Raw genomic sequence first — 13,594 nt, 5'->3', positions numbered from 1 at the left:
GGGTTTATTAGCTCAAACCCACCCCTGGACTATCCTATTCATTCTGTTAAACCTGGTGATTGGGTATATGTAAAAGTGTGGCAAGACCATAAACTAAAACCGATATGGGTCGGCACTTATTGTGTACTTCTGATTACAGACACTGCAGTGCGAACGAAAGAAAAGGGGTGGACTCTCATACAACGCATTGAACAAGCTAATCCACGGACTAAAGACGTTGAGAATATACCCTCCACCTGGCGTGCAATCTCGCATCCTTCTGGTCTGAAAGTTACGCTACGCCGGGAAAAAGTGCTGTAATGTTATTTTTATTATTTGCTGTATTGTTTTTCTGTTGGTTCCCAATTTTTGGGAAACCACCCAATTGTACACAATGTATTAAGTCCTCCTGGAACAGGGGCAGCAGAGGTGATTATTACTTTGAGGAATGGACAAGTTTACCTTTAGAATGCAGACAGGGCACAGGTGTAGAGTGTATTCATAGTAGGGTACCTTATTTAGCATGGTTTAATTTAGGATCCCAACATGGACCAGGGAAATAGAACTGCCCTAGGATTGGGTTTGCGTCCCGACCTCCACAGATATTAAAGAGATGAGTGCTAAAAATATGGTACAAAGAAGATGGTGGGAAAATGATAGGCAGAACATTAGTCAGGGCTATACCTGGAGTAGGGATAAAGGGGGTGTATATGCTAATGCTCGCAGACAAACTGCTACTCACAGGTTAGGTAACAATAAACGCCCCCCTAACTTGGCATCTTGTAAATCATCCTTTGGGTCACGAATACATTCGGAAGGCAAAAGGCCATCACTATAAGGGGGATTCCAGTTTTAAACGGCTCAGGCTGCTCCAGAGCACCACAGCTGCTTGGCATTTAAATTGTTTAATCAGACTCCAGGAAGCCTTGGAGATTATCATCGAACAGACAGCGATGGCCCTGAATTTATGGACTGAAGAAAGATGACAGATACAAGCCACAGTTCAACAAAACCGCCTGGCTCTTGATTACTCGTTGGCTGCTGAAGGCAGCGTTTGTGAAAGACTAGTTAATGCTCACAACGGTCAGGCAGTTAAAGACACTTCTTCAGGAGTTTGAAAATCTTCCCATGCCCAGGTTCAGACTTGGCAACCTTGGTCCGGTGTGGGATGGACTAGACTTTTTATTGGTAACTGGAGTCTGATACCCACAGCCCTGAGAGCAGCTGGACTCAGTATTCTGGCCATTATGGTGCTCCCTTGCCTAAAGACTTGTGTGCAGTATTTAATTCAAAGGACCCCTCGTCAGTTCACTATAACCCAAAGTATGTATATTTCCCAAATTCTGTCTGATGATGCTGAGACTCCAGTTCATTTATTGACTCGCTGGGAAAAAGACAAAGTTTACAAGTAATACATTCCAGTTGAGAATTCACGAAGAGTAGCTAAAAGAAAAGTGAGGATTGTGAGAGACGAGTAAAACTAATGTGAAAATATGAGACATGAAGAAAGCTAGTATGGCTATATGTGTAATGAATAAAGCCAGTATGAATAGGATAAGGGTAGATAATAGAATGTAGGAAGTAAAGTTAGTCTGAATAAGATAAGGGTCTTCTAGCCTTAGACAGAATCAAGCAAGTTCTGCATATGTAATTAGTAAAGCCTTAGACAGAATTAGCAAGTTCTGCATATAAGAGATAGTAAGCCCTGAGGGTTGAGAAGGTGTGAATAAGGACAATGACATGATGGGACAGACAGGATACCCCCTGGTCCTCCAAGTTCACAGAAACAGCACATAGGCAGACAGGATTGCCTAATGTCAAATTCATCCAGGAGGCAGAAGAATGTAAGGGGGAGAGTACTTCTATACTGAAATAAACTGTATAAAAGTTGGGTGAGCCCCAGTGTATGTGTGTATTCCCTGGGTAAGGGGAAGCACCCAACTTTGCATTGTTGTATAATAAATGTTCTTTGTTCTCAATTTTTGTCTCGAGCAAATTCTGTGAAGGTACTTCTGTTTCTCACAACATTATGCTAATGAGAGGCCAGTGAGTCTTACATCAGCGAATGAATGAAATTATGAATGACTGGGAGGTTATTGTCAAATACACACATACACGGGAGAGATGCAATTGAATTCTCATTGATGCAGCTTCCGAATTACGTGGAAAGCACAGACCGCACATACACATGCCTACATGACCCACAAACACATAAATGCACATACAAATACAATTACGAGGCCATGAGCAGGAAAATAGAAAATAATAAATGTAAAAGACAGAAGAAAAAATGTGTAAAACATGGTTGGTCAATTGTGCAAGAGAGTAAGATTCTGGAATTTTCAGATGGACAGGATTCGTCTATATTTGTTGGCAGAAGTGAATCAGGGAGAGTCAACATGGCTTTGTTCGCATGAAGTCTCTGACCAGTGCTCAGATTAACCCCCTCAGGGGGACCACAGCCTTGTCGGTTTGCGCTCAGAAAATGCTCAGCCACACATTGGAACAGTTCTACTTCCTGGGTGTAAATATCTGGATCAGATCTCCCCGCAACCTCCTGTTCCAAGGAGAAAAGCAGTGATTCTCACCAGCAGTTTCTTCCTTCTCCGCCCATCGGTTACCGCTCATTGGGCAGTGGTGGCGCTCTATGATTGGCGGAGTGGGGAACTGTGATTGGTTCATTTAAGATGTTCGTGAAAATGTACACGTTCATTCGTCCAAATGAACCAATGATAGCTCTTGCCGTTGCCATCCCACTATTAGCATAGGACGTTGGCACTGCTTATTTAAAACTGCACTCGGAGCGGATTTCGCTTATCTCTGGGACTGAAATCGAAGGAAGAAAATGCCAGAGCCTAAAATAGCGCCCAAGAAGGGCGCCAAGAAAGCGGTGTCCAAAGCAACTTCCAAAGGAGGCAAGAAGCGCAAGAAGTCGAGGAAGGAGAGTTACTCCATCTACATCTACAAGGTGTTGAAGCAGGTTCACCCCGACACCGGCGTCTCGTCCAAAGCCATGAGCATCATGAACTCGTTCGTGAACGACATTTTTGAGCGGATCGCGGGCGAGGCTTCCCGCCTGGCCCATTACAACAAGAGGTCGACCATCAGCTCCCGGGAGATCCAGACGGCCGTGCGCCTGCTGCTGCCCGGGGAGTTGGCCAAGCACGCCGTGTCGGAAGGGACAAAGGCGGTGACCAAGTACACCAGCTCCAAGTAAAGCTCCGCAAAGTGCGGTCAAACAAACCGGAAACACAACGGCTCTTTTCAGAGCCACTCACAATCTCGCTGAAAGAGTTGTCCCAATATTTCGAGATGGATTTGGAACAACCTCGGCCCTGGATGTTTGTGCTCCGGAAACCAGGTAATTCCGGACGTGCTTGACAATGTGGTTCCACTGCCCGGTCTCATCCTGGTCTCGCTGTTACATTTCTGCCCGCTGCACCGACACGGGAACTTAACCCTCTCCTTCCCGTCAGCTTGTCTCCACGAGTATTCATCCATGTCACAGAGAATAATTAAAAAACGATGCACAAATAATAGATTTTCATTTTTTTCCTCAAACTATTGTATGAAATAATTTGACATGTTTTTCAAATGTCATTTTGGGGACTGTCAGTTAGTTTGGGCGCCTTTTATCGCATGTTCATTAGTGAATCAGTCAGAACTTTGATTGGCCAATTCCCCCTCCCGAATACAGACGTTTCCCGCTTGAGCACCAATCACAAGCGCCGCCTGCAATCACCCAGGAAGTACAAGGTGGGAGTGCGGAGAGTTTGGTCCTTTCCAGGAAACAGTGAAATTGCCAAATTGTCCGTCATGGGGAATCGAGAGGAATAGGTAAGGAGGTTTGAACAGGCAGTAGAGACAATGTCGGATCAATTCCGAAGTGAAAGATGAAGACAGAAAGGTTTGAGACAGACGGTAGGGAGGGACAAATCCACGGAGCACAATATTCCCCGCTCCCCCACAGCCGGTGTTCGCCCTGCCACAGACACTGTGTGTGGCTCTGAAAAGAGCCTTTTGGGTCTCAGGTCGATATTTATCACATTTACTTGCTCTTGGGATTACTGTCTCGGCCGGTTTTCTTGGGCAGCAGCACGGCCTGGATATTTGGCAACACCCCACCCTGGGCGATGGTCACCCTTCCCAGCAGCTTGTTGAGCTCCTCGTCGTTACGGACGGCCAGCTGCAAGTGTCTGGGGATGATACGGGTCTTCTTGTTGTCCCGGGCCGCGTTGCCGGCCAACTCGAGGATTTCAGCCGTTAGATACTCGAGCACAGCAGCCAGATAGACCGGGGCTCCGGCGCCCACCCGCTCAGCATAGTTGCCCTTTCTCAGGTGCCTGTGAACACGGCCCACCGGGAACTGTAATCCGGCCCGGGATGAGCGAGACTTGGCCTTGGCTCGAGCTTTGCCTCCTTTTCCACGTCCAGACATTTTCACAAACTCCTCAGCAAAGAATGAGGAAATACTCCCGCGCTGGCCCTTCTTGTAGGTTCTGCAGGAATGTGGCGGGGCGCTTCTGATTGGTGGAGCAGCGCTTCATTTCATTGGTGGAATGAAAAAGCCCAATCAGACAGATGACTCATTCACCAATGATCAAAGAGCAAAATAACCGGTAATCCCCACATTTGAAAAGCCCGCCGAAGGAAAAATAAGTCTGAAAAGTATCCAAAAATCACAAATCCGTTACAAATATGTGTGAACGCGAATTACCCCTTTGCCAGGCACTCGCTCCCGATAACACCCTTTGAGTGGGATTCATTCCATAAGAGTGGCTGGCAATTGAATTTTCCCGTGTTTTCGAAAATCTCGCCGATCGGAACAAATGCCGACTCACAGAATATAGTTGTGATCGGTCTTTTTGGGAACGGATTGAGATTGTGGACGGGCCCCTGTTTCACAACCTGTTGGGAGTCACAAAAGCAATGTGAACACTTACTGTTTTGTGGATTAGAATATAGGACTCAGGGAATTTAGAAATAGACGCCAGTCACTGCAGGGAACTCACTCCACAATTAAAACATCAGCACAGCGATAAAGTGAACATTGCTCACATTAATGATCTCAGAATGAATTGGACTGGGGTGGGCAAGGGAAGCAAGGCAGGGCTTGTCGAGCTAACCAAGGAGTCATTCTATGCCCAGAGAGAACTGTGGCTCTGGAACTCACTGTCTGAGAGGCTGGTGGAGGGAGAAAGAACAACACCTGGAACCCGGAGATGGAGCATCATCTGATAAGCCTGAACCTCCAAGGTTGTTCGCCAGTTTTCACATCTGTTTCATCAGCTGAACAACAGTCAGCCACACTGCCATGGACCAGGACTGACACAGAACTCAGGCTCGGGATGGGAAGCAGATTTCCTCTGTGGGAGGGAATGAATGATCCTGATGGGCTTTGACCACAGGCCAGTCTTCACCGTATTGACACCAGTCGCTTCTTCTACACATCCCTCCTGAGTCTAACACCTGCATCGCCAAGAGAGGGCTGAACTGCTCTGCTCCTCGATCCTTGACTGTGATCATTGATCGGTTGAAACGTTAAGAATCCGTTCCACAAGAGGACAGCCGGCACCACACGAGAAATTCCAGAGGGAGCTGGTGCTCTGGACACAGACAGACTGAGTCCCAGTCACCTTCCTCAAGATTCACTGTGAAACCCTGTCCCCAAATCACATGGGTCATGGATTTAACACAGGTGTTATGGATAGAGAATTTGGGTTAAAAAGGGTTTAAGTTAAAATGTGATGATTAGTCATAAAAGGGGAAGCAAGAGTAGACAGGGGGCTAACCACAAGAGTTTAGCTGGAAAATGTTACAACAGACTTGCAACAGATTTAACTACAGAGAGACATGCAGGAGCCAAAGATTGATAAAGAGTGAAAAACAGGATTTGGTGTGGGCAGAGGTCATGAATGATCGTGGTGTGCGTGACTAACATGATATTAAACAAGTACAAGCGTAATCAGGATGATTCTGCAAAAACTAACCAATTAAAACAGTGTAGTGGAGATGCCGAAGGACAAGCAAATTGTATAAAAAACAACGCACTGTATGTATCGGGGCTCGACTTGGCGAGAAGCCGGTTGAGTCCAACTCTGCAGACTTGTGAATAAAGCTTGTCGTGTCACCGATCTTAAAGAGACTCATTTGTGAGAATTAGTGTTTCTGACAACTTGGGGGATCGTCCGGGATCTACACTCCGGCCGTGGGGGGAGGCGAGAAAGGGGGACGTCGGAGGTGGTGAATCCCGCTGAGTTCAGCGGCTCCTAGTCCCTTGCTCATCGCCTCAGGCGGCTTGAGCGAGTGGTATCCGGACAAGGTGACACGACAAGACGAAAAGGAGAGGGGTGATGGTTCAATCCCCAGGAAGACACTGGTAAGTGACGACTTACGATTGTGGTGTGGGGATTGACGGATGAAACCACCCAGGTAATGGTCATGACAGAGTAAAAATATAAATAAGGTGTAAAGATGGTGGCGTGAGGACCCCGTTGTGGGACCTTAGGATAGACCGCAGGGAAACCTCGGCGGAAACCGGCGGAGGGATAGTACCTCCGACGAGGCGACCGAGACGAAAGGGAGTAGGGTCCTGAAAACGGGGGGGTCCTCAGCCACGATAAATGGATCTAGGCGGGAAAATGGGAGGAACAAAGTCTAAGGGCTCGTCTGAGGGATTGGGAGTTTTCCCGGGGGTTCCCCCTGACAGCCCTTTGGGGAGAATGTTTGAAAATTGGGATAGTAGACAATATCGAGACAAAGACAAGAGAAAGATGGTTCAATATTGTCTCCTTTGGTCGAAACAGCCTATCAAAGGTTCCTTGGTCTGGTGGCCGAAATTCGGATCCAACGAGGATTGGGTTAGACAAGCATTAAACATATATGTAAACTCGAGACCAAAGGTGAATCAAGAAGAGTCAGCGTATGCATTTTGTTGGGTTCCCTGGCCAGGATCCTTAACAAAATGTTTTAAATTGGGGGTAGCGGGAGAAAACAAGTGGGAACCTTTAGACAACCTCCCCCCCTCCTTATGTTCCCCAGGCGCCCATGGCGCCCGAGGGAAACTTGCTGCTGGAGGGGGAAGGTGATGAATCTGATTGTCCCAGAAGGGGCCGGGAATGGAGGGATGAATTAAGTGAAGTCATTGAACTAAGGGAGTCGGACCCTAGACTTCCACCGGTGGACCGACCCCGGACCAGATCCCAGACTGCTCCAGGACCATCGAAGGCTCCAGTAAGCCTAAATCCCCTGAGGGAAGTTCCTATGGGAGGACCGGGAGGGGGAACGGGATACGTAAACGTTCCCCTAACCAGTGCTGAGGTGCGGGGATTTAAGAAGGAAATGAAAAATCTGTTGGAAGATCCCATGGGACTGGCCGAACAGTTCGACCAGTTCCTGGGACCAAACACATATACCTGGGAAGAGATGCACACAATAATGGGAACATTATTCTCACCCCAGGAGAGGCAGATGATTCGACAGGCTGCCCTCCTTATGTGGGAACGTGAACAACCTGGGGACCCCAGACCCCATGAACAAAAATATCCCCTGAATGAACCCAGGTGGGACAAATGAACACCCGAGGGATTGACAAATATGAGACACTACAGAGAGTGGACGATTAAAGGGATACGGGAGGCTGTGCCAAAGGGTCACAATTTCGCCAAGGCATTTGGGAACCACCAGGGGAAAGATGAGTCCCCTACTGATTTCTTGGAGAGGGTGAGAAAGAATGTCCAACAGTATGCGGGTGTGGACCCTAGTACACCAATGGGTGAACAGCTTATTCGAATCGAATTTGTGTCCAAATCATGGCAGGACATTAGGAAGAAACTAGAAAAGGAGGAGGACTGGAATGAAAAACCCTTGAGCGACCTGTTAAAAAAAGCACAAACGGTATATGTGCAGAGGGAAGAGGAAGGTCAAAAGAGGGCAGCGAAGATTATGGTACAGACTATCCGACAGGTAAATGCCGGGTCCAGAGAGGAAAGGAGACAAAACCCCCTTTAAGCAACCCAAGAAACCAAGAGAGGGGAGACCCAGGAGACCCGCTAAGTGCTATTACTGTAACGAGGAAGGACACTTCAAGAGGGAATGCCCCCGATATAGGAGGGAAGTGCAGACCCTCGAACTCATGGAAGAAGATTAGGGGGTTCAGGGGTTCTGGGTGTTGGGGACCAAGTATAAGAGGGAACCCTTGGTAAAACTGAAAATTGGTCCCCAGGGAAAAGAGGTGGTGTTTATGGTGGACACGGGAGCGGAACGAAGTAGTGTAATAACTGTGCCAAATGGGACCGAGCCTGTAAAAAGCAATTTGAAAATTTCTGTGATAGAAGGGGCTCCCAGGACGGTATCGATAATTCCCCAAGTGACAGTAAGGCTGGAAGGGAGAGAAGGGGTACAGGACCTCTTGTTGTTACCGTCGGCCGGATTTAACCTCTTAGGAAGAGATATACAGGCTCTCCTAGGTCTGGGTGCTCTCCCCGTGGACGGAGAAGTGCGGGTCCACCTCTGTGTTCTGAAGGAGGAGGATGAACGGCAGATTGACGAGAGAGTCTGGTATAAGAAGTGAAATCGAAGAGGTCTGGACATCCCACCTTTACATGTCACATTAATACCAGGTCATCAGCCGGTAAGGAAACGTCAGTATCCTATTTCTTTGGAAGGGAGGAAGGGGCTACAGCCGGTAATCGAGACCCTAATACGGGACGGACTATTGGAGGAATGCATGTCACCCTATAACACCCCCATATTCCCAGTGAAGAAACCGGATGGATCCTATCGTCTAGTTCAGGATCTGAGAAGTTTGAATGCTATTGTTCAGACCCGCCACCCGGTGGTGCCCAATCCCTATACCATCATGAGTCGGATTCTCCCGGACCATGAGTGGTTTAGTGTTACTGAACTGAAGGATGCCTTCTGGACATGCCCACTAGAAGAGGGAAGTAGAGAGATGTTCGCGTTTGAATGGGAGAATCCATGGACAGGTAGACGGAGGCAGCTTCGGTGGACCGTATTGCCCCAAGGGTTCACTGAATCTCCGAACCTGTTTGGACAAATGCTAGAACAGATCTTGGCGGACTATCCACGGTCCGATGACTCCCAATTGATGCAGTATGTGGATGATCTGCTGTTATCAGGGCCCAAGGAACAAGAAATGAGGGGAGATACAATTAGACTCTTGAATTATCTAGGGAAAAAGGGTCTGCGAGTGTCCAGGAACAAGTTACAGTTCGTTGAGAGGACTGTGGTGTACCTGGGACACCAGATAAGTAAAGGACAGAAACGGATTACCCCTGAAAGGATTGCGGGAATCACCAAAATGCCGTTACCCCGTAATAAGAAGGAAATAAGACAATTCCTGGGGCTCTTAGGTTACTGCAGGTTATGGATAGAGGACTACTCGGCGTTGGTGAAGTTTATGTATGAAAAGCTGACAAATGAGGATGAACATCCATTGAAATGGACCCAAGAGGAGAAGGGATGGTTTGAGGACCTGAAGCGTCGCCTGACGCGGGCCCCGGTACTCACTCTGCCCTCTTTGAAGCAACCCTTCCAGCTATTCATCACCCATAATCAAGGAACAGCTGTGGGGGTTCTGACGCAGGAAAAAGGCGGCCAGCGACACCCAGTGGCCTTCCTGTCCAAAATGATGCACCCAGTGTCTCGTGGATGGCCGACGTGCATCCAGGGAGTAGCGGCTGCTGCTCTGTTGGTGGAGGAGGCACGCAAACTCACTTTTGGAGGAAGGATGACTGTGTACACCCCCCACTCTGTGAGTGTTCTATTAGCACAAACCGTCCATCGATGGCTGACTGATTCCCGCATATTAAAGTACGAGACCATTTTAATAGTCGGAGAAGACCTACAGTTTGCTAAGAATAATAGTTGCAAACCAGCTCAGTTTTTATACGGCGGTGAAACAGGGGAAGAAGTGGAGCACGACTATGTCGAGTTGACAGATCTCCAGATCAAGACCCGAGAGGACCTTCGCGATACCCCCCTGGGAGAGGGATATGAATTCTACATTGACGGCTCCGCCAGATGTGTTGACGGAATGAGGAGAAGCGGGTATGCCATAATAGAAGGAGATGCTTGGGAAGTGGTAGAATCTGCGAGGCTACCCGGAAGCTGGTCGGCACAGTCCTGTGAACTATATGCCTTGCAGGGGGCCCTCAGAGAAAACTGGGACAATTTACACTGATTCCAAATACGTATACGGGGTAGTGCATACCTTTGGTAAGATCTGGAAGGAGCGCGGTCTGATTACATCAAGAGGGAAGGAGTTGGCACACGAACAGATGATTACTCTGACCCTGGAAGCCCTGACATTACCCCGGGAAATAGGAGTGGTCTACATACCAGGCCATCAGAGAGGAGATACCCCGACCACGATTGGGAACAGACGGGCTGATGAAGAGGCCAAAAGGGTGGCCATGCAACGGGAAGTCCACTTGCTGACCTTAATCCCAGTAAGACCAGGTATAGAAAAGGCTCCCATTTTCACTGCTAAGGAAGAAATGGACATGGCTCAGCTGGGCGCATGCCGACAGCCGGATGGAACATGGAAGACCCCAGATGGAAGAATGGTTCTAAATAAGGAAATAACTCGCAATATTTTAAACCACCTGCATCATCAGAGCCACTGGGGCACCCAGGCCTTGTGCAACACAGTGCTTCGAGACTATGTGTGTAAGGGTATCTACACTTTGGCCCAACAGGAGGTGCAGAACTGCCACATCAGCACAAGAATTAATAAGAAGGTAATGAGGACGGGCACCGTGGGAGGTCAGCCATTGGCAATACGCCCCTTCCAAAGAATCCAGATCGACTTCACGGAGTTACCTCAGGTCCAAAGGTGGAAGTATCTGTTGGTGGTGGTAGATCACTTTACCCGATAGGTGGAAGCCTTCCCAACAGCAAATGCTACTGCCTCCACGGTAGCTCGCCTCCTCCTAGAGCATGTGATCCCCAGATATGGCATAATGGATTCTATAGACTCGGACAGGGGTCCACACTTTTGCTCCAAAGTTCACCAATTGATTTGTGATGCCCTGCAAGTCTCTTGGAAACTGCATACCCCTTGGCATCCGCAAAGCTCAGGGAGGGTTGAGCGTATGAATGGAACCCTATAGACGCAATTGACAAAATTAATGGTGGAGACTAAAATGCCTTGGATAAAGTGTCTGCCCCTGGCCTAATTGAGAATTCGTACTGCCCCACGCAGGGATGTGGGGGTGTCTCCTTATGAGATGATGTTTGGGCTTCCCTTCTGGAGTACAGTTGAGGGGTGTCCCACCTTGGGGGAAGGGGATATTTTTGTTAGGAACTATTTACAGGCACTGTCACACTCTCTTACAGATTTACAGAAGAGGGGACTATTGACACAAACACCACCCTTAGACTTCTCTCTACACAAGGTGGAACCGGGAGACTGGATCCTCATCAAGACCTGGAAAACCGAAAGACTCCAGCCACAGTGGGAAGGTCCATTCCAAGTTCTCTTGACTACAGAGGCTGCAGTGCGAACAAGAGAGAGGGGGTGGACGCACGCATCCAGATTTAAGGGACCTGTAGAGGCGCCTCAGGACCCTGACACGGACTCAGATTGGACTTGTGTTCCTGGGGACAGTCCTCTTACTTTGCGACTTCGCAGGATCGCTGATAATATTCGCACTTTGTCCCATATACCAGTCCAAACCTGGCATCCTCTCGCAAAATTGACTTGGCTGGACAATTGGTTTGGAGGAACCTGGTGGCGCACCTTGTTGTGGGTCATCGGGGGTGTTTTGTTCCTCCTGCTTGTTTTGCCCTGCCTCATTGCCTGTCTGCGCAGCCTCGTGACTTCGATGGTCCAGCAGACCATGCAGCCAGGGGCCCCGGGAGACCCGGTTAGGATTTTAGTCCAGCACGAGATTGATCTATCAGAAGATGGTTCTCTTCCCTGGGTTAAGGTCCCCATTCAGCAATAGTACACACATTTTAAAGAAAGAAAGGGGTGGATTGTTATGGATAAAGAATTTGGGTTAAAAAGGGTTTAAGTTAAAATGTGATGATTAGTCATAAAAGGGGAAGCAAGAGTAGACAGGGAGCTAACCACAAGAGTTTAGATGGAAAATGTTACAACAGACTTGCAACAGATTTAACTACAGAGAGACATGCAGGAGCCAAAGATTGATAAAGAGTGAAAAACAGGATTTGGTGTGGGCAGAGGTCATGAATGATCGTGGTGTGCGTGACTAACATGATACTAAACAAGTACAAGCGTAATCAGGATGATTCTGCAAAAACTAACCAATTAAAGCAGTGTAGTGGAGATGCCGAAGGACAAGCAAATTGTATAAAAAACAACGCACTGTATGTATCGGGGCTCGACTTGGCGAGAAGCCGGTTGAGTCCAACTCTGCAGACTTGTGAATAAAGCTTGTAGTGTCACCGATCTTAAAGAGACTCATTTGTGAGAATTTGTGTTTCTGACAGCAGGGGCGACATCTGATTGGCGAAGCGAGGCGTTGTGATTTGTTCGCTCAGTCTCCAACCAGAATGTTTCACCGCCAAATGTAAATCGCCTCATTTCCGAGTGACCAAATACAATCCTGTCCGACCCTGGTTGCTCATTAGCTTCGGGCCATGGGGCTGACTATTTAACCTGCGCTCCGAGGGGCTTCTTTGTGTGTTTGAAAGAGACTGAGTAAATGCCTGACGTTCAGAAAGAAAGCCTTGGCTAAACCAGCAGGCAAAGCGGGCAAGAAGCGCAGTCGGGAAAGGAAGGAGAGTTACTCTATCTACAAGGCAATGAAGTAGGTTCACCCCAACACCGGCATCCCCTCCAAGGCCATGAGCATCATGAACTCGTTAGTGAACGATATTTTCGAACGGATCGCGGGCGAGGCTTTCCGCGTGGCCCATTACAACAAGAGGTCGACAATCAGCTCCCAGGAGATCCAGACCCGGCAGAGAGTTGGCCAAGCCCGCCGTGTCGGAAGAGACAAAGGCGGTGACCAAGTACACCAGGACCAAGTAAAGGTACGCAAAGTGCAAGAAAACAAATCGGAAACACAACGGCTCTTTTCAGAGCCACTCACAGTCTCGCTGAGGGAGTTCCACCAATAAAGGGTTCCAGGTGAGGTAGGGAAAGTTTAGATTGTTGAAAAGGCATTTTTTACATTTAGAGATACAACACGGTAAGAGCACATTTCGGCCCACGAGTCCAATGCCGCCCAATTTGCACTCAATTAACCTGTATTCCTTTGAAAGATTAAAGAAAACTGGAGCCTCCGGGAAATCCACATAGTCACGGGGAGCGCGTACAAACTCCTGTCAGACAACGCGGGATTGGAACCCAGGTCCCAATCGAAGTCGTTGAAAGGACCGCTACCCCAACCATAACGACGTTTATATAGTTCGGCACAACTTCGTGGGCCGAAGGGCATTTACAGCCCTGTAATATTCTAATAATTAGTTAATAATTTAAACTGAATATTCATCCTGATATTTCTTCTTCACGCGTTTACCCTCATACAGTTGATATTGATCAAAGCTGGCGGTTTCATTGCCCGCTTGTTCCTGGTGTCGCTGTTGATTTCGATACCCTGAACGGCCACGGAAACTTTAC

At 48.2% G+C, this 13,594-nt stretch overlaps 2 protein-coding genes across 3 annotated transcripts in view; one reads left to right on the top strand and one right to left on the bottom strand.

The window, feature by feature from the left end:
• Positions 1-299: 299 nt before the first annotated feature.
• LOC138740964 (histone H2A type 1-F-like) lies at positions 300-4,458 on the bottom strand. The gene has a single exon (XM_069894339.1). The coding sequence runs from the start codon at positions 4,415-4,417 to the stop codon at positions 4,028-4,030; it is 390 nt and encodes a 129-aa protein (XP_069750440.1). The 5' UTR covers positions 4,418-4,458; the 3' UTR covers positions 300-4,027.
• Positions 2,336-13,594, top strand: part of LOC138740963 (histone H2B 1/2) — a 28,777-nt gene continuing 17,518 nt past the window's right edge. The window contains exons 1-2 of one of the 2 annotated variants that reach the window (XM_069894337.1): positions 2,336-6,358; positions 11,341-13,005. In XM_069894337.1, coding sequence (XP_069750438.1) covers positions 2,825-3,196 — 372 coding nt within the window. In that variant the 5' untranslated portion in view covers positions 2,336-2,824 and the 3' untranslated portion in view covers positions 3,197-6,358; positions 11,341-13,005. Of the gene's footprint in view, positions 6,359-11,340; positions 13,006-13,594 lie in introns of those variants that run through there. The other variant, XM_069894331.1, reaches the window with a different exon arrangement.

Source organism: Narcine bancroftii, chromosome 8, assembly GCF_036971445.1.
Source record: "Narcine bancroftii isolate sNarBan1 chromosome 8, sNarBan1.hap1, whole genome shotgun sequence".
NCBI classification, from domain to species: Eukaryota; Metazoa; Chordata; class Chondrichthyes; order Torpediniformes; family Narcinidae; genus Narcine; species Narcine bancroftii.
Note: the sequence above shows the minus strand (reverse complement) of the source record. Positions and strands in the feature narration are given on the sequence as shown.

What these genes read in the sequence shown, in the direction of transcription:
- LOC138740964 (XM_069894339.1), bottom strand. Translation starts at nt 4,417, where the DNA reads ATGTCTGGACGTGGAAAAGGAGGCAAAGCTCGAGCCAAGGCCAAGTCT.